This window comes from Hypanus sabinus, chromosome 1, assembly GCF_030144855.1.
Source record: "Hypanus sabinus isolate sHypSab1 chromosome 1, sHypSab1.hap1, whole genome shotgun sequence".
Taxonomy (NCBI): Eukaryota; Metazoa; Chordata; class Chondrichthyes; order Myliobatiformes; family Dasyatidae; genus Hypanus; species Hypanus sabinus.
The window spans coordinates 128090825-128116471 of NC_082706.1; the positions used below are offsets into that span (position 1 = coordinate 128090825).

At 42.1% G+C, this 25647-nt stretch overlaps 1 protein-coding gene across 1 annotated transcript in view; it reads left to right on the top strand.

Annotated features, from left to right (window-relative positions):
• The first annotated feature begins 1216 nt into the window (after positions 1-1216).
• The window catches only part of rab12 (RAB12, member RAS oncogene family), a 48797-nt gene continuing 24366 nt past the window's right edge, over positions 1217-25647 (top strand). The window contains exon 1 of the mRNA XM_059976125.1: positions 1217-1582. Within this exon, the coding sequence (XP_059832108.1) occupies positions 1315-1582 (268 nt within the window). The 5' untranslated portion in view covers positions 1217-1314. The remainder of the gene's footprint in view (positions 1583-25647) is intronic.

Genomic DNA, 25647 nt, shown 5'->3' on the forward strand with positions numbered 1-25647 from the left:
TCCCAACTCCCCAAAGCCCCTCCACCTTCTACAGTACGTCTACAGACATGGAACGCACCCCACTTGCCCAGATGATTGCAGCTTCAACAGCACACAAGAAGCTCGGCATCTTAACAGTTCATAGCAACCCATCTGAGAGGCACCCTGACCACTGTCATTCACTCACCCCACCCGAAACAGTAGAAACACCATTTGCAGGATGTGCTGCCGCAACTCATCAAGAATCTTTAGACAGCATCTTCTAAACCCACAACCTCTAACAGCTACACAAGGAAATCTGCAGATGCTGGAAATTCAAGCAATGCACACAAAATGCTGGTCGAATGCAGCAGGCCAGGCAGCATCTATAGGAAGAAGCACAGTCAATGTTTTGGGCCAAGACCCTTCGTCAGGACTAACTGAAAGAAAAAATGCCAGAGAAACAGCAAGGCCCGAAGCCCATCTACTTTTTTTCTTTGACCACCAGCATATTATGTGTGTTACCTCTAACAGCTAGTAGTTCAAAAGCAGCACAACCGTAGGAACAACACCAACCGGAAGTTGCTTTTCAAGACACGCAACTGCCAGACATGGAAAAGGATCCTCAATGCTTCACCATCACTGGATGAAAGTTCTACAACTCCCTCCAAAACTCCCCGCAGCAGTTCAAGAAGGCAGGTCACTGTCACCTTCGCAAGTGAAATTAATTTAAGTTCTGGTTCAGCCTGTGAAGTCAAATCCCTTGAATTAGTAGAAAATATTATACACATGCAAAAAAAAGCTAAATAAATCAACCAGTCTGTTTTGGTATAAATAGGAGTGACATCCTCCAGTGTGGTTGTTTTGCTCATGCAGCATGACCAAAATCTTTGGCCCATGATGCCACGTCCGACCAGATGTCGAGTTAACTAAACCCAGCTACCGGTACATGAACCATGTCCCTTCATTCTCAGCATATTGAAGCGCCTGTCTAAATGCCTCTTTATGGCCAGTATTGTATTTGCCTCTACCAAACCCTCGGCAGCACACTCTAGGCACCCACCACTTCTGTCTAAAAATACTGAATCACTCTACTTTTAAATGTATATCTGCTAAAATATGACATTTGCGCCCTGGGAAAACTGAGCTCATCATGTAACATACTCGGTGGCTTTCCCAACCTCCCACGCCGGACGGCTTTGATAATTAATATTAATGAGGAGTGGGCATGACGTAAGATGACCCTCGTGGTGCTGACTGGGATACTGGAAGAGTGCGGACAGTCAGCCTGGAAGAGATTTGTTGTTGGCGGAAGGAAGGAAGGAAGGGCTGGGGGTAGTTGAGAGCGGCGAGCCGATGGAGCGGGCAGCCGTGCCACGGAGGAAGGGGGTCGGTGGAGGCGGGGGGCTGAGCTCCAACTCCAGGTCTGTGTCGGCTAACAGCTTGTCGACCAGCGGCGGGGCTTCGCCGAGCCCGGCCAACTCCCGCCGCCGGAGGCAGCCGCCGCGGCCGGCTGACTATAAACTTCAGGTGATCATCATCGGCAGCCGCGGCGTGGGCAAGACCAGCTTGATGGAGCGCTTCACAGACGACACGTTCAGCGAGGCCTGCAAATCCACCGTCGGTATGTGGGGAAGGGAAGGAGGAGGCGGCGCCAGTTGGGCTTTGGGCCTTGTTGTTTCTCTGGCCGAAGCTCTGCATATTGCCGGACTGTTTATTTTATAGACGACCCCAGCCTGTCTAGGGTTACTGTGCTACCCTCTGGTTACATTCCCTCCCCACACCACCCTGCCCAACTCCACTATCCCAGCCTTTTCTACCTCAATCCGACACCCCAATCCCAGCAGGATGTTATCCAAGAGTGCTGGTCCTTTTAAACCTCATTTATTCTGGATAGGTAGACTAGATTTCCTGTAGTCTTTTACAGGAGTCTGACACTTCTGTTACGGAGTCATTCGATCCATCCAGTTTAGCCGAACTATTCATATTAACCTGCACCCGGAACGTAGCCCTCCATACTGCTCCCATCCATTACCTATTCGAATTTCTCTTAATTTTTGAAATCAAACCCATCCACCACTTCTGTTGGCAGCTCCTTCCACACTCTCACCACCTTCTGAATGAAGAAGTTGCCGTTCATGTTCCCCTTAAGCCTTTCACAGTTACCACATAACCTCTAGTTCTAGTCCAACCCAACTTCAACTGAAAAAGCCCTCTTGCATTTATTCTATCTACCTATACTAGTCATAATTTTGTATTCTTCTCCCCCACCCCCCACATTCTTTCCAGCCTTAGGGAATAAAGTCCTAATCTGGTCAACCTTTCCCTTTAACTCTGGTCCTGAAGACCTGGCAACTTCCTTGTAAACGTTCTCTGCACTCTTATTGGGGAATCAAGGGTCTGACAGATGTGGACCTCTCTCCTTGTCCAGTCACTTTGGTTGGGGATTTGGCTCTGTTCTCACGAGTCAGGAGTGATCCACATGACACCAGGATGCAGATGATGGGTTAACACAAACTGCTGGAGGAACACAGCATTGTTAGGCAGGAGGAAATAGACAGCTGACATTTTGGGTTCAGACCCTTCTTGCAGTCTTCCCTTCAATACTCCACAACTGTCACCATCCTGATCAGAGGTTTTGACCATTTGTAGGAAGCTAGCCCTTTCCCTGGCGTAATGGTCCCCTTTCATCCCTAGCTTCAGTCTTTTTTTTGCCTTTCTTTCCACCATTTCCCCCAGAATACTCTACATGGTGTCTGATCTCATACTTTGGATAATGAAGTGTGGGGAACATATTTATTTTCAAATTTGACTTTTTCACAAAGAAATTTATTAACTTTCCCAAATTAATCTTAACAGATTTTCAGATACTGCTTAGATCAAATTTTCTTCATAATATACTTGGAGCTTCAATGTAAAGTGTTAATGATTGGGGTCAGAAACTATATTAAGCATGTGAAAGCAACAAGTACTATGTAGACAATTTTTTAAAAAGCTCTAGCTATTGTTTATAAGAGTACCTAATGATGGAAATGCTCAGCAGTTCAGATGGCCTCTGGAAAGAGAAACCAAGTTACAGGTTGAAATAGTATGTCCTGCCTAGTACAGTCTTGTATAGTAGATGTTATGGCTCATCTTTGTGAATTTTGCTAGTATTTTGTGAAGAAAATGTTTATTCCACATCCCAGATAAAGCTGCAGTCTCATTGACTTGCATCCTCCATCTATATTATAGAAAGAGCTTATGAGCTTGGACTGTTTGCTTTTGTTGATCAGTCTCAGATTGCCATCTTCCATCCTCTCAGGCTACTAGAAATTCAGCTTCTTGGGTCATTTGAGTTTTTTGTGAGCTGGATGAAAGTTGGAGAAAGCACCATCCTTGCTGATCTTGGCATTATGTAAGCCTGTGTGCTAACTTCAGATTTTGTTTTGAAACATAATCCTTGGTATGATCAGAGGGAAACTGAACAGCAGTTCTTCACTGGCTTTGAGAAATAATGCACTTCTGTATGAGATAGCAACTTCATTGTATTATGCATAGAGCTGGTGTGCAATTGTAAGGATAGAAATGATGCATATTTTCCCAACTTTCTCCTTCATTTTGTTGGGATTGATCACCATGGAAAATTTTCATTTGAGGCTCATTGATAACCTGCCTGATTGCTGGAAGGGCAGGCAAAAAGTTGCACCACCAGCCTTTCACTGTTGATCATGTGATTCACTAATTCAGGGACAGCTTCTTCCCCCCTGCCATCCATTTTATAAATGGACATTGAACCCATGAACACCACCTCACTACTTTTTTAAAATTTTTGATTTTGTACTGCTTATCTTAATTTAACTATGTAATTTATATTTACATTAAATTTAGCGTAATTCATTTTTTCTCTATATTTATCATGTATAGCATTACTGCTACTGCAAAGATAACAAATCTTAGGACATAAGGCAGTGATTGAAAATTTGCACAGTAGTTTAGAGTCAACTAGGGCATAATTAAAGTTGTACCTCAATGTAAGCGTACATTTGTAGTCTTTACACTTCAATTACCAAAGCAGTGTCTGATTAAAACACTGTTGAGGTAGTTTATCTGCTGTTCAGTAAACAGATTGAATGGCACTGATCCATCCTAGAAAATGAGGTATGCTGAATGTGTTCAGACTACATAATCCCATGTGGTTGCAAAGTTCTCAGCAATATGAACTTTAGGCCCAGGATTGTACTGCAGCATTAAAGGTATTGAAAATATTAAAGTTACGCAAGTTTGATGGTTAACAATATGTAGTAATCGTTAAATTGGTGATTTCGTACTGCTTTTTGAGGATCAGATATTTTAGCTTGGGGGCAGCAGTGAAGCCTGGTGGATGCACTATTGTTCCCCAAGAAACTGGAGCAAAAAAAATCAGGAATTGCTAACTTAACTATAAAGAATTTGTGGTTGGTGTTATTGTAAAAACCAAAGAGGCAATACAATTTAAGCAAATAGAAATAGGGAGTAGAATAAAAGGATAAGTTGGTGAAGGTCTTCATAGGAATATTAGAAATTGAGACTGTGTACCTGTGAAAAGGATAATGCCTGAATCAATGCCAGTAGTGATTGCCCTTCGGTTTCAAGCAAAAAGGTTATAACGTGGGAGGAATGAGCCTGTCAAAATATCAACTTGCAATTTTTTTTCTCAATGTTTACTGAGTGTATTGAGAATAATGCCACTACTCTTCATCAAAGATTCAAAGCATATCCATACGTACACAGAGGTTTGTCTTCTCCAGATAGCCATGAAAGTCATTCAGAGACATCAAACCCACTTTCCCCACACAAAAAGGAACAGCAACCCAATCATCAAACCCTCCACCCTCTGCACAAAAAAACCAACAAAATGTAACAAGAACATTAACCCCTACCCCTGCAGAACAAAATGGAAAGAAACACAGAATATAAAAAACATAATTCTGAAAAAACCCACCGTTCATGAATGCAATAGTCCAATCCAAGAATCCAGAACCACGATAACACTCTCCGACATCATCAAGAGAAAGACCTCACACAATCACAGAGGCCTGTCTGTCTGCCACGGCAAGCTCCAGACATTGATAGGTCATTCACAAACTTCTCTGGCAGCAGAGGGATCGATCAGCAATCAAAAAGCAGGCAGTCAGCGCTGAACCCTCGCTCGCCTTCTGCATTTGCCTCGATGTCTCAATCTTCCTCAAAGCTTTAATCAGCTATTAGCGGATGCTTCAATCATTGAAATGGAGTCGGGCATCAGCTGGCATCCCATCTCTAGGTTTCTTCACCTCAAGGGCGTTTGACTATGCACTTGCTTCCCGGAATCTTCTCTGAGACAGCTAAGCGTTGGATCACTCAATTGATCTCCGAACTGTAAATCTCAGGCTCTAACAGTTCCAGAAATACATTTAAGATGAAAAACTGGCATAAAGGAAGTAAAATAAGCTGTTTGGTAGACTATCTGGAGGATGTCGACCAAGGGAGTGTTGTACACTGGAAGTAGCATTGTGGGCTTTTCCACATCCACCTATGAGTGCAAGTTTGGCCTTAGTTCAGCACTTCTTCTGAAGGCTGGTATCATCATCCTTCAGTACTGCACTGAAGAGTTATTTTAATCATTGGTGCTTGTTTCTGAAGGAAGATATACTAGGATTCTGCTGATTCCATGGTGAGATTCTACCAAATGATCCATGGTTGAGTTAGAAAGGTACCATTCTCTCTGTCAGAGTTGCTGATGGAAAAATAATTTTTTTAATTTAAGGCTAAGAAGTAAAATTCAGTGCTATTGATTCCAATTAGCTTGGGAATGAAGTGAGTTAAATTACCCAAGTTGAATTGTATATACAATGGGTGCAAGAGGGAACAGACATGACAATGGTATTGGAAATTGGTTTTGGTGTGGTGGGATAGTTTGCGGTAATCCATTTGATAAATTTTCCATACTGAATAATTTACGATTTATACAATATTTTTGTTTGCCCCAAACAATCTCAATCTAGAAAAGCACTCTCGGCCCGAAACATCAACATCCCTATTGATGCTGCCTGGCCTGCTGTGTTCCACCAGCATTTTGTGTGTGTTTGAATTTCCAGCATCTGCAGATTTCCTCGTGTTTGCTCAATCTTGAAAACTTGAGGTAGCATTCCCAGACAAGATGGAGAAAATTCCAGAAAATAAGATAGTAAATACTGGAATTTGAACCAACAATGGAAATGCTAGAAATACTCAACTAGTTAAGTGGTATCTGTGGAGCTAAATAGACAGTCAATATTTTGGGTTGTGATCCTTTGTCTGGACAGGACTAAATGAAGATTGGTTGAAGCAGGTCAGGTGATAATAACATCAGGGCTGACCATCAGGAAAGTGTTTGATAGAAATGACTTGTGAAAGATACAAACATAATGATATGAAAGGAGTTGACTTGAAGTTGGAAAAAATGTGTTCTTTCCAGAAAATTGCAAAATGCCCAGACTAAAGCTAAGATTAAGCCTAATTGTGGCATTGGAGGAGCTTGTAGACAGATGAGTTGGAATAGGTGTGGGACTGAGTATCAAAGTGGAATACAACAGGAAGCTCAAGATCAACTCACAGGCTAAGTGCTCTGCAAAGTAAACACTCAATCTGTTCAGTTTCTCTAATGCAAAAGAGGCAGAATGTACTTGCCTTGTGTGAATTGCCCTTGGCTGAAGTTAGCATTGTATTGCCTTTACTCAGTTGAAATGTATTTACTATATACCTTATTGGATCCCATTAACTTTCAGCATTGTCCTCATTTTTTTTTAAAGTGATGAAGCTTAACATGGCATTAGCCTTTAACCCTGACAATTATTGTAAAAACCCTTTCCAATTCATATTTGTTGAATCTGACCAAGAATATAAGGAAATGAAGGTTAATTTTCTCATTTATCTGTTCATTAACTTTGCTGATGTTGCTTCCCTGGTGCTTTCTATTCATGGTTTGCAACAGCATCCCTTTAAAATTTGGAACTTCAGTTCTGCCATTTTAAAAAAAATCTTCACTTGTAATTAGCCAGAACTATTTGCTGTTCTCAGATGTTATCAGAAGTCTCTTTTCAACTTGCATTCCTGCTTTTTATTGGACCATTCAGTATTGATTGAAAATTTTCTTCATTAAGAATGGCTCCAAATTTTCATAAAAGGGGAAGCCAATGTGTACTCATGATTTTTTTCTCTGTTTTTATTAAATTTAGTCTATAATTTACAGTCTTGATTTGTTCTGTGACCAAGGAGGAAGGTAGGAAGTTTATCCATTGCAATAACTAAATAAACTTCATGTTGTAGATTTTAAAATCACATTTTAGGGCATGGGTTTGCAAGGAATATTATCGTATTGTGACTTAGTTCCTTTTGCAAAATGCTCGGTCAGTTATCTGCTTTTATATGTTTCTATGAGATGAAAAAAAGGAAAGGGGTCAAAAAAGTCTGAGTGCTATTATGCACTGTCAGTATAGTTGGAGCACAGAAGGTTGCCATTCAGTCTATCGTATTGTACTGACCCTCTGCAAGTGCAATCCAGCTCAACTTCCTGCCCTTTCCATTCCCCGTAGCCCTGCAAATTCTTTAGTGTCTGATACTTTACCAGCTTATTTTGAATGTTGCATTTGAAATTGCTTCCACTACTGCTCTATCAGTACATCCCACACCCTAATCATTCTCTCCATTTTATTAACTCCTTTGTGATAGTTTTCCTTCTTTTGCCAATCTTGTATTTTATGATCTATGGATCTTAATGCTTCTGCCATAGGAACATTATTCTTTCAGATCCTCTCCACATCTGCTGTATTCCAAGGAGAATATCCCCAACTTCTCTGATCTGTCTGCATAACAGAAAACTTTCATTCATGAAATAGAACATAGTTTCAGTAAATCTTTTCTTTAGCCTCGAAAGCCCTTTCATCTTGTCTCAGATGTAGCACCCAGTATTGGGTACAATACTCCTGCTAAGCCTGCACTAGTATTTTATAAAGATTCATCATGACATTTGCTCATACTCAGTTGCGAGAAAAAGTTGTGAACCTTTGATTTGATGAGAGGAAACAAGGCTACAGATCCTGGAACAAAAAAAATAAAATTGCTAGAGGAACTCAGCAGATCAAGCAGCATCTATAAAGGGGAATGGTCAGTTGATGTTTCAAGTCAAGACCCTTTGACCCAAAATATCAATTGGTTGTTTTATTTTGGAACTGATCAGTCTCTTAAAAATTGGGGGTGCTATGGTAGCGTAGTGTGAACCTCTTACAGCTTGGGATGTTGGAGTTCAAAGTTCAACTCTGGCACCAGCTGTAAGGGTTGTGTATGTTTTCCCCCTTGACCACATGGATTTCCTCTGGAAATGCAAGTTTCCTCTGAAACTCCGAAGACATACTGGTTACTGGGTTAATTGGCCATCGTAAATAGCCCTGTAATTAGGCAATGGTTAAATAGGTAGATTGCTAGGTGGTGCAGCTTAATGGGCCTGAAGTGCCTGTTTGATGCTGTATCTCTCTTTTTAAGTAAGATACAAGAAGAATATCAGGCAAAGACCCACCACAGCTACAAATTAAGACATGTTCTACAGGTTATGTGCAAACTCAACTGTGTATTGTAAAGTCTGTGAAGTGGGTCTGGCAAAAATGTGCATGCCCCCAGTTTTATCATTTTAGTAATGGCAAGAGATAGTAAACATTAACAAAGAAGTACATTTGCAAAAAAAGGTTAATGAACCCTTTGAGGTTACCTGGTTTTCTGCATTAGTTACTCATAAAATGTGGTCTGATCTTCGTCGAAGTCACAATAATAGACAAACGTAATCTGTTTCAACAAATAACACAAAAACAATTATATTTTTCATATCTTTATTGAACACTGTTTAATCATTCTCAGTCCTGGCTTGAAAAAGTATGTGAACCCTTGTATTAAGTAACTGACAGAACCTCATTTAGCAGCAATAACCTCAACAAAACTTTTCCTGTAGCTGCTGATCAGACTTGTACAATGGTGAGGAGGAATTTTAGACCATTCCTTCATGCAAAACTGTTTCAATTCATTCTGGATTATCTTGCATGAACAGCTCTCTTCAGGTAATGCATCTCAATTGGGTTATGGTTTGGACTCCAAAACACAAATGTTTTTCTTTTTAAACTATTCTATTGATTACTTTTGTGTTTTGGATCATTGTCATGTTGCATCAACCAACTTCTATTAAGCTTCAGGTGATGGACTGCTATCCTGATGTTCTCCTGTAAAATGTCTTCAATCAGGTTTATTATCACCGGCAGGTGATGTGAGATTTGTTAACTTAGCAGCAGCAGTTCAATGTAATACATAATCTAGCAGAGAAGAAAAAAAATAAAATTAAAAAAATAAATTAAAAAACAAGTAAATCAGTATAGAAATCAGTATAGAATAGAAATACTGCATTTGTTTTTTAAAGTGAAGTAGTGTCCAAAGCTTCAATGTCCATTTAGGAATTGGATGGTAGTGGGGAAGAAGCTGTTGCTGAATCGCTGAGTGTGTGCCTTCAGGCTTCTGTACCTCCTACCTGATGGTAACAGCGAGAACAGGGCATGCCCTGGGTGCTGGAGGTCCTTAATAATGGGCACCGCCTTTCTGAGACACTGCTCCTTGAAGATGTCCTGGGTACTTTGTAGACTAGCACCCAAGATGGAGCTGACTAAATTTACTACTTTCTGCAGCTTCATCCGACCCTGTGCAGCAGCCCCTCCATACCAGACAGTGATGCAGCCTGTCAGAATGCTCTCCACAGTACAACTATAGAAGCTTTTGAGAGTATTTGTTGACATGGCAAATCTCTTCAAGCTCCTAATAAAGTATAGCCGCTGTCTTGCCTTTATAACTACATCGATATGTTGGGACCTGGTTGGATATTCAGAGATCTTGACACCCAGGAACTTGAAGCTGCTCACTCTCTCTCCACTTCTGCTCCCTCTGAGGATTGGTATGTGTTCCTTCGTCTCACCCTTCCTGAAGTCCACAATCAGCTCTTTTGTCTCACTGACGTTGAGTGCCAGGTTATTGCTGCTCCACTAGTTGGCAGAGCTCACTCCTGTACACCCTCTCGTCACCACCTGAGATTCTACCAACAATGGTTGTAATGTCAGCAAATTTATAGATGGTATTTGAGCTATGCCTAACCACACAGTCACGTGTATATAGAGAGTAGAGCAGTGGGCTAAGCACACACCCCTGAAGTGTTCCAGTGTTGATTGTCAGCGAGGAGGGTATATTATCACCAATCTGCACAGATTGTGGACTTCCGGTTAGGAAGTTGAGGATCCAATTGAAGAGGGAGGTACAGAAGCCCAGGTTCTGCAACTTCTCAATCAGGTTTGTGGGAATGATGGTATTAGATGCTGAGCTGTAATTGATCAACAGCATCCTGACGTAGGTGTTTGTGTTGTCCAGGTGGTCTAAAGCCATGTCTGCAGTTGACCTACTGTGGCGATAGGCAAATTGCAATGGGTCCAGGTCTTTGCTGAGGCAGGAGTTCAGTCAAGTCATGACCAAATCTCAAAGCATTTCATCATCATCGATGTGGTGCTACCAGGTGATAGTCATTAAGGCAGCCCACATTATTATTCTTGGCATTAATAGAATTGTTGCCTTTTTGAAGCAAGTGGGAACTTCTGTAGCAGACAGAGATTGAAAATGTCCTTGAATACTCCTGCTAGTTGGTTGGCATAGGTTTTCAGAGCCTTACCAGGTACTCCATTGGGATTTTCCACCTTGTGAGGGTTCACTCTCTTTAAAGACAGCCCAGCATCAGGCTCTGAGACAGAGATGACAGGGTCATCAGGTGCAGCAGGGATCTTCCTATTTTCAAAGTGGGCATAGAAGGTGTTGAGTTCATCTGGTAGTGAAGCATCACTGCCGTTCATGCTATTAGGTTTCACTTTGTAGGAAGTACAATTTTGAATTCATTGTTTACTCAATGATTGCATGCTGACCAGGTCCTGAGGCAGCAAAGCAGATCCAAACCCTGATGCTCATTCCACCAGGCTTCACAATTGGGATGAGGCTTTGGTGTACGTGTGCACTGTTCTTTTTCTTCCAAACATTGCAGTGTGCATTTCTGCCAAATAGTTCAGCTTTTGTCCCATGTCCACAGAAAGTTGTCCAGAAGTGTTGTGGATTATCCAGGTGGTCTTCGTAAACTTGATATGTGCAATAATTTTTTTTTATTTTTGGAGAGCAGTGGTTTCCTCCTTGGTGTCCTTCCATGAACACCATTCTTGTTCAGTGTCTTTCTTATAGTGGACATATGTAGAGACTTTAAGTTCTAGAGATTTCTGCAGATCTTTCACTCTTACCCTCGGGTTCTTTTCACCTCCTTCAGAATTGCACATTGTGCTCTTGGTGTGATCTTGGCAGGACGCCCACTCCTAGGGAGAGTAGCAACAGTACTGAATTACCTCCATTTGTAGACAATCTCTCTTGTTGTTGGCTGATAAACACTTGGGTCTTTAGAAATGCTTTAGTAGCCTTTTCTAGCTTCGTGCATCTGAGGTCTTCAGAAAGTTGTTTCGATCGAGGCATGCTGCACATAAACAGATCTTTCTTGAGAAAAGCAGGCTACCTGATTTTGTGTATCAGTCCCCTGACACTGTCAATATCCCTGCTGAGTTACTGAAGAACGAAGGGTACTTGTGTATGTGCACCCTCTACCAGTACATTACCAAGGCCTGGACTGATGAGAACATCCCACAGCAATGGAGAAATGCAAATATCATTGTCATTTATAAAAGCAAGGGTGACAAGGCCATCTGTGGCAATAGTAGGAGCATATCACCCCTTACTGTTGCTGGAAAGGTCCTGGCTAAGGTTATGCTTCAGACGCTCATCAGCAACATCACTGAGTCAATGCTGCCTGAATCACAGTGTGGATTTAGGAAGAACAGGAGCACAATTAACATGATCTTCGCAGCCCAGCAACTTCAGGAAAAGTGCTGGGTGCAACATCAAGACCTGTTTATGGCCTTGGTCGACCTCTCCAAAGCATTCGACACTGTGCAAAGAGAGCTCTAATGGGATGTCCTCCTCAGGTTTGGCTGTCTCAATAAATTTGTTAACCACCTCTGCCAGTTCCATGATGGGATGACTGCTCGGGTGACCATAGGAGGACAAGAGTCCGAGTCCTTCCTTGTATGCACAGGGGTGTGCGCTAGCACCAGTGCTCTTTAACATCTTCCTCTTCTGTGTTACCAAGCTTCTCCACAACGAGATTGAGGACAGCAGCGGTATGGCAGTGGGCGTCAGGTTAGATGGCAACCTCTTTAACATCAGAAGGCTCCACGCAACCACCAAACTCCATAGAGAACGGGTCCTGGAGCTGCAGTATGCAGACGACTGTGCTCTTGTGGCCCATACTCTGGAGGATCTTCAGACTGTCCTTGCTGTGGCAGCGAGAGCGTACAGCAGGATGGGGCTGACTGTCGATACCACCAAGACAGAAGTGGTTTGCCAATGGTGTACCAGTGTCCCATCCACCCTACCTGCCTTCACTTTTGGTGGTGAAAAGCTGTCAGTAGTGCCATCTTTCAAATATCTAAGGAGCATTTTCTCTGAGGATAGCGGCATGGCAACGACATTCAGAGCCGCATTAAACAGGCATCAGCTGCCTTTGGGAGACTTCGGTGTAGTCTTTCAGAATAGGAGCCTTTTTCCCTCCAGAAAGGTCGCTGTATAACAATTGGTCTGTGTCACCACCCTCCTTTATAGCTGTGAAGCTTGGGTAACCTACATCAATCAAATTAAGTCCTTGAGCGCTTCCACATCAGCTGCCTCCAGCACATCCTGGGAATTACTTAGCGTGAGCGTGTGCCTCACACTAAAATACTTGTAAAGACCAACTGCAGAAGCATTGAGGCCATGATCACCCAGTGTCAGCTAAGTGGCTCAGGCACATGATAAGGGTGCCCCCCACCCCCCCATGTCGGCTACCTTGTAAAGTGTTATATGACCAGCTACATCATGGTGGACGTTCAGCTGGAGGGCTGAAGAAGGTCTATAAGGATCAGATGAAGAATGCTTTAAGGAAGTGTAAGATCAGACCTGAGGACCTGGAGGATGTTGCTGCTGACCGTAACACTTGGCGACAGCTATGTAAGGATAGGGTTCGTATTCTGGAGATGGAAAGAACAACCAGAAGAGAGCCAGGAGAAATGCAGCCATGGTTGCCATCACTACCACCACCACTACCACATATACATGTCCCACCTGCAATAGAACTTGTGGGTCCAGGATAGGACTGTATAGTCATCTAAGATCTCATCGTTAAAGGAGTGGACGTTGTCATCAGATTCCGATGGACAACTGAAGAAAATTATATAGGGCAGGGCACCTCAACAACACACACCTCCAATCTCATCTCATTGATTGGAACACCCGACTCCAAATAGCTTTTGTAGCAAGTGTTCCAATCAATGGGATGTACCCCAGAGGTTCACATACTCCTTTGAACAGAGACTGCGATTGCTTAAATGGTGTACAAGAAGTAGTGCAGTTGTTTGTGTGTTATTAGTTTAGGCAGATTGTGTTTGTCTATTTTGTGTCTTGGGTGAACTTCAGACCACATTTTATGAATAATTAATGCTGAAGACCAAGTAATTTTACTTGCAACTGTATATGCATGGAAACAAAGGATATGTCTGTTACTAAATTACTGTATTACCACAGGCTTCAAGGAAGTTTATAATCTAGAAAGATGAGCAGCACTCTATGGATATCCTCCGCAACTTCTGCCACCTTCAGCAAGACCCCACCACTAAGGACATCTTTCCCTCTCTACCCCTCTCTACTTTTTGCAGGGATCATTCCCTCCGCGACTGCCTGGTCCACACGTCCCTCCCCACAGATCTCCCACCTGGCAATTATCCCTGCAAGCATAAGCGCTACACCTGCCCCTACACCTCATCTCTTACCACCATTCAAGTCCTTCCAGGTGAGGCAACACTTCACTTGTGAGTCTGCTGGGGTAATCTATTGCATCCGGTGCTACCGGTGTGGCCTCCTCTACATTGGCGAGACCTGACGCAGATTGGGGGACGCTCCATCTGTCACAATAGACAGGACCTCCTGGTTGCCACTCACTTCAACTCTCCTTCACATTCCCATTCAGATATGTCCATACATGGCCTCCTCTACTACCATGATGAGGCCAAACTTCGGTTGGAGGAACAACATCTCATATACCGTCTGGGTAGTCTCCAGCCCCTTGGTATGAACATCGAATTCTCCAACTTCCGGTAATTCCCTCTCTCTCCCTTCCCCCATCCCACCTTCACTCTGTCTCCTCTTCTAGCTGCCACTCACCTCTCATGACTCTGCCTTCTTCTACTTCCCATAGTGCTTTCCCCTTACATTCCTTCTTCACCTCTCCTGCCTATCCCCTCCCTGCTTCCCCTCCCCACCCCTTGATCTTTCCTCTGATTGGTTTTCCACCCTCCCCCCACCTTTTTTATAGGACCCCTACCCCCTCCTTCTTTAGTCCTGACAAAGGGTCTCGACCCGAAACGTTGACTGCTTCTTTCAGCGGATGCTGGCCAACCTGCTGAGTTCATCCAGCATTTTTGTACGTCTTGACTCTGTGGATAAATTACTTAATTCAAATGAGATACACCTGAGGTTGCTGAAGGAAGGGAGGGACAGAATTATGACAGCATTCCTGTAATCTTCCAAATATTTAAAGAAACCAGGATGGTGCAAATGTTATACTTGTTCAGAAAGGTGTTGGTATGAATTCAATTGTATGTAATTTCTTAATTTAGCCTCTTGTTGCAAAGTACCAGAATTAGGCATGGATTTGGTAGTCATTTTGTGGTGTGGGTTGATTTTTTTTTTAAATTTGATTTGTGAAAAGAAAATTATATTTTGGCATTTATTTTCCTATTGTTAATGGAACAAAGCATTGATGATGGAAATGCAATTACTGTGGTATATGCAAAAGTGTTTGAACATGGACTTGGCATAAAGGTGGAAAGTAGTTTTGAATTGTGTTGCTGCCAAGACAAAAATCACTTTTTTGAACACAAGCACATAACTGACAATTTAAAAAAAACACCATTCTAAGCACAGTATAGTGTCTTAACAGCCATGCAAGTGTGTAGAAACCATTCTGTAGCAGTCTCCAGTCCCAGTTTGGCAACATTGTGTTACAAATAGGCGAAAGAGAATCCTGGCTATTATCAATGAATTTTTGTTCTGTTAGTTGCCCCAAGTAAGCAGCTACCATTGGCCCTCCTTATCCGTGGGGGATTGGTTCCGGGACCCCCTGCGGATACCAAAAAACGTGGATGCTCAAGTCCTTTATTTAACTTGTCTCAGTGCAGTGGACTTTAGGACCCGGCAGAGCTCCAGACCTTATTTAACCTGTCTCGGTGCGGTGGACTTTAGGACCTGGTGGAGCTTGGGCCTCGCCGCCTGCGGCTGCTGCTGAATCCACAGTGTTTCTGTTCCGTTGACAGAAAATGATCACGATTGAAAATAAAGTGGAAATAATAAAGCGATTGGAAAGAGGTGAAATGCCATCGGTCATTGGAAAAGCGTTAGGCTACAGTCGGTCAACGATTGGAACAATTTAAAAGGATAAAGTGAGAATAATGGAGCATGTGAAAGGCCCTGCCCCTATTAAAATACATACATTTGTTAAGTGTTTTATATGCATAGAAAGGTAAAATATATACTATATACTAAGACAAACATTTGACTGACGCTAAATAATACCGGATGTACCTGCTCTGACTTACTTATAATACCTAATACAAAGTAAATGCTATGTGAATAGTTGTTATACTGTATTGTTTAGGGAATAATGACAAAAAAAAAGTCTGTACATGCTCAAACAACAAGTGCTGGAGAGAGAACTTCTGGGTTTTCCCGATCCGCAGTTGGTTGAATCCGCACATGCGGAACCCGCGGAAAGGAGGGCCGAACGTACACCGATTAGTTAATAGCCCAATTAACTAGAGTCCAATGTGTGTGGATATTATATAATTTACAGTATTTTATGTATTGTATTGCCACAAACTGCAAGTTTTACAACATATGTCAGTGATCGTAATAGACCTGATGTGGATTCTGAAAACCTAGCTTTCTCTCTGTCCCTCACCTTTCCGTGCAACTTAAAACAAGTTTGTTTTTAAGCTTTTCCTCACTCTACTTGTATAATGCAACTGAAGTATTAACTCTGTGTCTCTTCAGTTGCAGTTCTGAGTATCTCCCATCATTTTGCTTTTCTGTTTAAACTAATCTCAATGTCCAGGGCTAGTGCTAGGAGCATGTTGGAGCTTGTCCAAAGATGGGGAGCAAGCAAAGTAAAATCTCCAATTAAACTGCTCACCAATGCCCCACATTTTTAACCCACCAAATCAAATTATCATGGAAAGAAAAGTTTGAACAAGGAAGGATGTACATGCCCCTCCAGACATCATCCGATACATCATTGTATTTTATAGCCTTGTGGGCAATAGCTTTTCAAATGTTCATTCAGGGACTCGCTAAAAAGCAATTGAATAGCTTTTCAAATGTTCATATAGGAACTTTTCTTAAATAAAATAGTCAAGGTTTATGGTACAACAAGATCTATATGAATTCCTGGCTCCAGCTCAACCTGCTCTTCTTCAGCTGGTCTCCAGTGGTTCAAATCTGTTCTGTTTACCTGATGCTCTGGAGATGATTGTGACAGTTGCTCTCCTATTCTCCCTTGGCAGGTAATGTAGCTGCTCTGTCACAGGTCACTGCTGCTGTTCTCTCACCCTCACTGCTGTTTAGTTTTGTTTCTCTGGGTGTTTCATGAATTCAGGCATCCTGCTCTCTAACCATCTCCTATTATGAATCTCAGGTCGTAGAGCTTAAAAAGAGACCCTTCAGCCATCAGCTATTCATTTTACACAGACACATGCACACTAACAAGAGAAAATCTGCATATGCTGGAAATAGAAGCAACATATACAAAATGCTGGAGGAACTCAGTAGGCCATGCAGGATCAGTCGACAATTCAGTCTGAGACCCTTCAGCAGGATTGCACACGATTCTAGCTTAATAGTCCTGGTAGATTTTGGCCTCAATTAGCTGAAGTTTATTATATGATTATTATTTATTTTTGTACTTGCACGTTGGTTGAACGCCTAGTCAGTGCAGTCTTTCATTGATTCCATTATTATTATTCTATTATGGACTTACTGAGTATGCCCACTAGAAAATTAATCTTGGGTTTGCATATAGTGACATCTGAATGTACTTGGATAATACATTTACTTTGAACTTTAAGGTTTCATGGCAATAGTTAAAATGATATAAAAAAGACAAACTGAATAATAAATTATGTATTTAAATGAAATACAGAACAAGTTAGAATACTACCAATAGTACTACGATACTATAAAACGGTATATTAGTTCCTAATAGTTATCGCCGGAGAAGTTCATCTTGCGTATCAATGAAAAAGTCAGTGCAGACACAGAGTGCAGAAAATGGACTACCTTCATACTATGCTATCAACGAATGCATCCTCTAAGTGATAATTGTCTATTCAAGATGATTATTGATAACTTCAAATTCTTCGTAGTTCCTAACTTACTGAAGTAGTGAAATTGTTTCATTTTCACTCCCAGCCATTTCTGGCATCTCTAAGCCTGAATGCTTGAGCATTAAGCCATAATGACCAAAACAGTTCTGAATTGTCTTGCTGCTTATTTCTCGCCAGCTATCAATGACAAAAATAGTCACTGCTTTTTGAACACAAGCATACACAACTGATACTATTTAAAAACTGTTCACTCTAAGCATGGGGTAGTGTCTAATGGCCACAAGCATATTCAACTGCTGCTATTTGGAACCCGTTCAGCAACAGTTTTTTGTCCCAATTAAGTCGCAAAGTGTCCCAAATAAACAAAGGGAATCCTGACAATTTTCTCTTAAGTTTTATTCTTTAAGTTTTCCTAGTAATTAATGGCTAACTGATTAACTGTTGGTCTATTTAAATAGAATTCAGTGTATTATTCAAGAGATGGTGGATTCGCAAGCTGATCCAGTTTTAATGCCTTTTCTTATTTGCCCTCAAAGGTGTTGGAAAACTGCACTCTTGAGCTGTTAAAGAATTTCAGGTTTTTGGCTCCGTGACTGTAAATCGGGTGGTGTGTGTAGTGGAGGAAACCTTCCACAGGCTGCTTCCCATACTTTAGTTGACTTTGTCCTTCCAGCTGTAGTGGTAATGTTGCAGCTCTATAAGACTGTTTAGACCACAATTGGAATAGTGTTTTCAGTTCTGGTCACCTCTTTAGAAGAAAAATGTGGAAGCTTTAGAGACAATGCAGAGGAGATTTACCAGGATGCTGCCCGGACTAGAGGGCATAATTTTAAGGTGATTGGAGGAAAATGTAGGGAAGATGTCAGAGTTAAGGTCTTTCCACAGAGTAGTGGGCGTGTGGAATGCCTTAGCAGGGTTGGTGGTAAAGAAAGAGATATTGGAGGCATTTAAGAAACTTAGATATACACATGGATGATAGAAAATTGAGGCTTATATCAGAGAAAAGGGTTAGATTGATGCTGAGGTAAGTTAAAAGGTTGGCGCAACTTTGTGGACCGAGGGACCTGTAGTCTGCTGTAGTGTTCTATGTTGTGGGTTAAACCTGTTGAATATTGTAAGGCCCAGGTAGTATGAACATAGGATATTTCCCATTGTGGGAGAGTCTAGGACCAGAGAACACAGCCTTAAAATTGAAGCACATCCCTTCAGGACAGAGATGATGGGGGATTTCTTTAGCCAGAGGATGGTGAATCTGTGAAGTTTATTGCCACAGATGGCTGCAGAGATCAAGTCATTGGGTACATTTAAAGCAGAGGTTGATAGGTTATTGATTAATAAGGGTGTCAAAGGTTACAGTGAGAAGGTGGGATATTGGAGTTGAGAGGGATAGTAACGTAGCCGTGATTGAATGGCAGAGCAGACTCAATGGGCTGAATGGCCTAATTCTGCTCCTATGTCTTATGGTGTGGAAAGTGCTGTCTCAGGAGACTTGGGTCTTGGTGAGTTATTGCAGTGCATCCTGTAGGTGGATCAAACTGGTAATGGTGGAGAGAGTGAATGGTTATGGATGGGTCTCTATACATTATCTGTTTTAATGCTACTGCTTTAATCCCATTTCATTCTCCCCATATTCTCATTGGTTCTCTTCTCCCCCTCCCCCCACTTCCCGCCTCCACTACATTTACTCAGGTACAGCTAGAGGCAATTAAAGGTTGCCTATTATCCGACCGATCTACGTTTCTAGTGGTGAGGAAGAAACTGGAGGATTTGAGAGAAACCCACACAGTCACAGGGAGAATGTGGAACAACACCAGAGGTCGGGATTGAACCCAAGTGATAGAGCTGCAAGGCAGCAGCAGCAGCTCTACTGCCTGCATCATCTCTCTCTCCTCCTTTCCCAACAGATGTCTGCTCCAGTGCAGTGCATACTTAAATTACACAAGGGTCCGATACCCCTTGAAGTTGGAATTCTAATCATCTATTTTAATTATTTGACAAACATAAGATTTTGATGTATAAGCAATACCTGTATTTTTATTTGTATGTTCATTTTGCATTTTATCCTATTCAACATAGAAGCATAAAAACATAGAAAATAGGTGCAGGAGTAGGCCATTCGGCCCTTTGAGCCTGCACTGCCATTCAGTATGATCATGGCTGATCATCCAACTCAGAACCCTGTACCTGCTTTCTCTCCATACCCCCTGATCCCTTTAGCCACAAGGGCCATATCTAACTTCCTCTTAAATATAGCTAATGAACCAGCCTCAACTATTTCCTGTGGCAGAGAATTCCACAGATTGACCACTCTCTGTGTGAAGAAGTTTTTCCTCATCTCGGTCCTAAAAGGCTTCCCCATTATCCTTAAACTGTGACCCCCTCGTTCTGGACTTCCCCAACATCGGAAACAATGTTCCTGTCCAATCCCTTTAGAATTTTATACGTTTCAATAAAATCCCCCCTCAATCTTCTAAATTCCAGTGAGTATAAGCCTAGTCGATCCAGTCTTTCTTCATATGAAAGTCCTGCCATCCCAGGAATCAATCTGGTGAACCTTCTCTGTACTTCCTCTATGGCAAGAATGTTTTTCCTCAGATTAGGGGAACAAAACTACACACAATGGTGCAGTCTCACCAAGGCCTTGTACAACTGCAGTAGAACCTCCCTGCTCCTGTACTCAAATCCTTTTGCTATGAATGCCAACATACCATTTGCCTTTTTCACCACCTGCTATACCTGCATGCCTACCTTCAATGACTGGTGTACAGTGACACCCAGGTCTCGTTGCATCTCCCCTTTTCCTAATCGGCCACCGTTCAGATAATAATCTGTTTTCCTGTTCTTGCAACCAAAGTGGATAACCTCACATTTATCCACATTAAATTGCATCTGCCATGAATTTGCCCACTCACCTAACCTATCCAAGTCACCCTGCATCCTCCTCACAGCTAACACCGCCGTCCAACTTCGCGTCAACCGCAAACTTAGAGATGCTGCATTTAATTCCCTTGTCTAAGTCGTTAATACATATTGTAAACAACTGGGGTCCCAGCACTGCGCCTTGCGGTACCCCACTAATCACTGCCTGCCATTCTGAAAAGGTCCCATTTACTCCCACTCTTTGCTTCCTGTCTGCCAACCAATTCTCTTGTCCACATCAATACCATACCCCCAATACCATGTGTTTTAAGTTTGTACACTAATCTCCTGTGTGGGACCTTTTCAAAAGCCTTTTGAAAATCTAAATATACCACATCCACTGGCTCTCCCCTATCCACTTTACTAGTTACATCTTCAAAAAAATTCTATAAGATTCGTCAGACATGATTTTCCTTTCACAAGTCCATGCTAACTGTGTCCGATGATTTCACCTCTTTCCAATTGTGCTGTTATCTCATCATTGATAACCGACTGTAGCATTTTCCCCACCACCGATGTCAGACTAACTGGTCTATAATTCCCAGGTTTCTCTCTCCCTCCTTTTTTAAAAAGTGGGGTTACATTAGCCACCCTCCAATCCTCAGGAACTAATCCAGAATCTAAGGAGTTTTGAAAAATTATCACTAATGCATCCACTATTTCTTGGGCTACTTCCTTAAGCCTTTGGGATGCAGACCATCTGGCCCTGGGGATTTATTTACCTTTAATCCCTTCAATTTACCTAACACCACTTCCCTACTAACATGTATTTCCCTCAGTTCCTCCATCTCACTCGACCCTCGGTCTCTTACTATTTCCGGAAGATTATTTATGTCCTCCTTAGTGAAGACAGAACCAAAGTAGTTATTCAATTGGTCTGCTGTGTCTTTGTTCCCTATGATCAATTCACCTGTTTCTGACTGTAAAGTACCATTTGTCTTGACCAATCTTTTTCTTTTCATGCATCTATAAAAGCTTTTACAGTCAGTTTTTATGTTCCCTGCCAGCTTTCTCTCATAATCTTTTTTTCCCTTTCCTAATTAAGCCCTTTGACTTCCTCTGCTGGTCTCTGAATTTCTCCCAGTCCTTAGGTATGCTGTTTTTTTTTTGCTAATTTATATGTTTCTTCTTTGGGCTTGATACTATCCCTAATTTCTCTTGTCAGCCACAAGTGCACTACCTTCCCTGGTTTATTCTTTTGCCAAACTGAGATGAACAATTGTTGTAGTTCATCCATGCGATTTTTAAATGCTTGCCATTGCATATCCACCGTCAGCCCTTTAAGTATCATTTGCCAGTCTATCTTAGCTAATTCACGTCTCATACCTTCAAAGTTACCCTTCAAGTTCAGAACCTTAGTTTCTGAATTAACTATGTCACTCTCCATCTTAATGAAGAATTCCACCATTTTATGGTCACTCTTACCCAAGGGGCCTCGCACGACAAGATTGCTAACTAACCCTTCCTCTTTGCTCAATACCCAATCTAGAATGGCCTGCTCTCTAGTTGGTTCAGAAAACTATCCTGCATACATTCCAAGAAATCCTCTTCCTCAGCACCCTTATCAATTTAGTTCACCCAATCTATATGTAAGTTGAAGTCACCCATTATAACTACTGTTCCTTTATTGCACTCATTTCTAATTTCCTGTTTAATGCCATCCCCAACCTCACTACTACTGTTAGGTGGCCTGTACACAACTCCCACCAGTGTTTAATGCCCCTTAGTGTTATGCAGCTCTACCCATATCGATTCCACATCCTCCAGGCTAATGTCCGTCCTTTCTATTGCCTTAATCTCGTTAATCTCCTCTCTAACCAGCAATGCTACCCCATCTCCTTTTCTTTCCTGTCTATCCCTCCTGAATATTGAATATCCCTGAATGTTGAGCTCCCATCCTTGGTCACCCTGGAGCCATGTCTCCGTGATCCCAACTATATCATATTCATTAATAACTATCTGCACATTCAAATCATCCAGCTTGTTACAAATGCTCCTTGCATTGACACACAAAGCCTTCAGGTTTGTTTTTACAACACTCTTAGCCCTTATACAATTATGTTGAAAAGTGGCTCTTTTTGCTTTTTGCCCTGGATTTGTCTGCCTGCCACTTTTACTTTTCACATTACTTTTTGCTTCTACTGTCATTTTACACCCCTCTGTCTCTCTGCACTTGTTCCCATCCCCCTGCCACATTAGTTTAAAGCCTCCTGAACAGCAGTAGCAAACACTCCCCCTAGGACATTGGTTCCAGTCCAGCCCGGGTGCAGACCGTCCTGTTTATACCGGTCCCACCTCCCCAGAACTGGTTCCAATGCCCCAGAAATTTGAATCCCTCCCCCCTTACACCATTTTTCAAGCCACGTATTCATCTGAAATATCCTTCTATTTCTACTCTGACCAGCACATGGCACTGGTAGTATTCCAGAGATTATTATCTTCGTGGCCCTACTTTTTAGTTTATCCCCTAACTCCCTAAATTCACCTTGTAGGACCTCATCCCGTTTTGTACCTATATCGTTGGTACATATGTGCACCACGACCACTGGCTGTTCACCCTCCCATTCCAGAATGTTCTGCAGCCACTGAGGCATCCTTGACCCTTGCACCAGGGAGGCAACGTACCATCCTGGAGTCTCGTTTGCAGCCGCAGAAACACCTATCTATGCCCCTTACAATCGAATCCCTATCACTGTAGCTCTCCCAGTCCTTTTCCTTCCTTCCTGTGCCGCAGAGCCACCCATAAAGCAATGAACTCGGCTGCTGCTGCCTTCCCCTGATGAGACATCTCCCCCAACAGTATATCTGTTTAGGAGGGAGATGACCTCAGGGGGCTCCTGCACTACCTGCCTATTGCTACGCTGTCTAGTGGCCACCCCTTCCCTTTCTGCCTGTGTAGCCTTTACCTGCGGTGTGGCCAACTCATTGAACGTGCTATTCACAACTTTCTCAGGATCACGGATGCTCCAGTATGAATCCAATCGCAGCTCCAGATGCTCAATGCGGTCTGCCAGAAGCTGCAGTTGGACACACTTCCTGCACACATAGTCGTCAGGGACACTGGAAGTATCCCCGATTTCCCACATGCTGCAGGATGAACAAACCACGGGGCCGATCTCAGCTGCCATGACCTGCCTCAACTTTTGAAACTTTATGCTTTGAAAGGCAACAAAATACTGTTATGTACCCTGTAACTGGGTGTCTAACCAGCAGAGAAAGAAGAATTCATTGGAGTCTGGTGGTACTATACTAAAGGTGTTTATTAATAAAAAAAATAAGCAAAACCTTATCAATAATGCAAATATACATATAAAACAAGTTAGCAGTAATAAAACAAAGTGTAGGAATAATAATAATCAATAATTAACAAGCTCTATTGATGCCTGGGGTAATTGTCATAGAAAAGTATAAAGTTCAGTTCAGTTCATGAGTGCTGATGTAGTTATGGTTGTTGTAATCGTTAGAGAGAGAGAGTGAGTGAGCGAGATGTAACAGCTACAGTCGGGCAAACCTTCCTTTCCTTTCTTAATCCGTCGTATCGGTGTGGTCATTCAGTTATGACCTATCCATCCTTCTGCTAGACTGTTCTTCTGTGGTGGACTCGTCACTCTGGCATGAGTGGACACACACACAAGTCCCCGCCGGCCCTGCTTTAACACTGTGAGCTTTACTGACTGATCTCCTGGTTTGGTCTCCAAAGCCCCCACCTTTCTTGTGGGTTCCAACACTCAATCAGTGTCCACAGGTGTGTCTGGAGGGTGTCTCTCCAGACCTGTCTTTTTATCCCTACCAGCAATCCATCACTCCTGAATGACTGTGTCCATCAAATAAGGCCGCTCCTTCAGTCCACTGAGGAATGTTTATGAGCAAACTATTGTCCTTGCAGCGAAACAGTAAATAATTCAAAAAAGGAGTCACAATAAGGTTAATCAGCAATTTGCTCTCTTATCTGTTGCAAATATTCTTGCTTGTTTTTCATCTCTTTCTCATTGTCAGCATAGCAACAGTAATAGTGTTTCTCGGGGGGGGGGATGGTTAACTCTTCACCCCATTGTCCATCAAGTCTGTTCATCACTCATAACAATACATTTTTTAAAATATGAGCAGAATAAGGGTTAAAGTTAATGCGTATAAAACATTTTCAAGCTTCACATGTTGACGTGTAGTTAGCTGGATTATGTTGCCTTGGTTTCAGTCTTGATAAAGAATATTAGAAACACTTTTAATTCTTTCAGAAGTGGCCAGGAAAGAAGAGTTTAAGGGGATGTTTTACATTGTGTAAAATATCATCTGAGTTCTCTTTGCTGTCTAGGATTTCCCAGAAGTAAGGGTGATGTTGGTGGATGATAATGAGGTTCACCATTGAGTAGGACATCAGAGATACTAGCTTTATTGTGTCTACCTGCAGATTGAGATTAGGTCCAAAAGCAGATGTACAGTGGCATGCAGAAGTTTGGGCAGCCCTGGTCAAAATTTCTGTTACTATAAATAGCTAAGCGAGTAAAAGATGACCTGATTTCCAAAAGGCATAAAGTTAAAGATGACACATTACTTTGATTACTTTTTTATTTCCATCTTTTACAGTTTCAAAATAACTGGTCAGTACTTAATAACACCCCCTTTGGCAAGTATCGCAGCTTGTAAACATTTTCTATAGCCAGCTAAGAGTCTTTCAATTCTTGTTTGGGGGATTTTCGCCCATTCTTCCTTGCAAAAGGCTTCTAGTTCTGTGTGAGATTCTTGGATTGTCTTGCATGCACTGCTCTTTTGAGGTTTATCCACAGATTTTCGATGATGTCAGGGGACTGTGAGGGCCATGGCAAAACCTTTGGCTTGTGCCCCTTGAGGTAGACCATTGTGAATTTTGAGGTGTGTTTAGGATCATTATCCTGTTGTAGAAGCCACCTTCTTTTCACCTTCAGCTTTTTTTACAGACAGTGTGCAGAATTTGCTGGTATTTAATTGAATTCATTCTTCCCTCTACCAGCGAAATGTTCCCCGTGCCGCTGGCTGCAACACAAGCCCAAAGCATGATCGATCCACCCCCGTGCTAAATAGTTGGATAGGTGTTCATTTCATGAAATTCTGCACCTTTTTTCTCCAAACATACCTTTGCTCATTGTGGCCAAATACTTCAGTTCACAGTACTTGTTTTCAAAATGCATCAGGCTTGTTTAAATGTTTCTTTGCAAACTTCTGACTCTGAATTTTGTGGTAA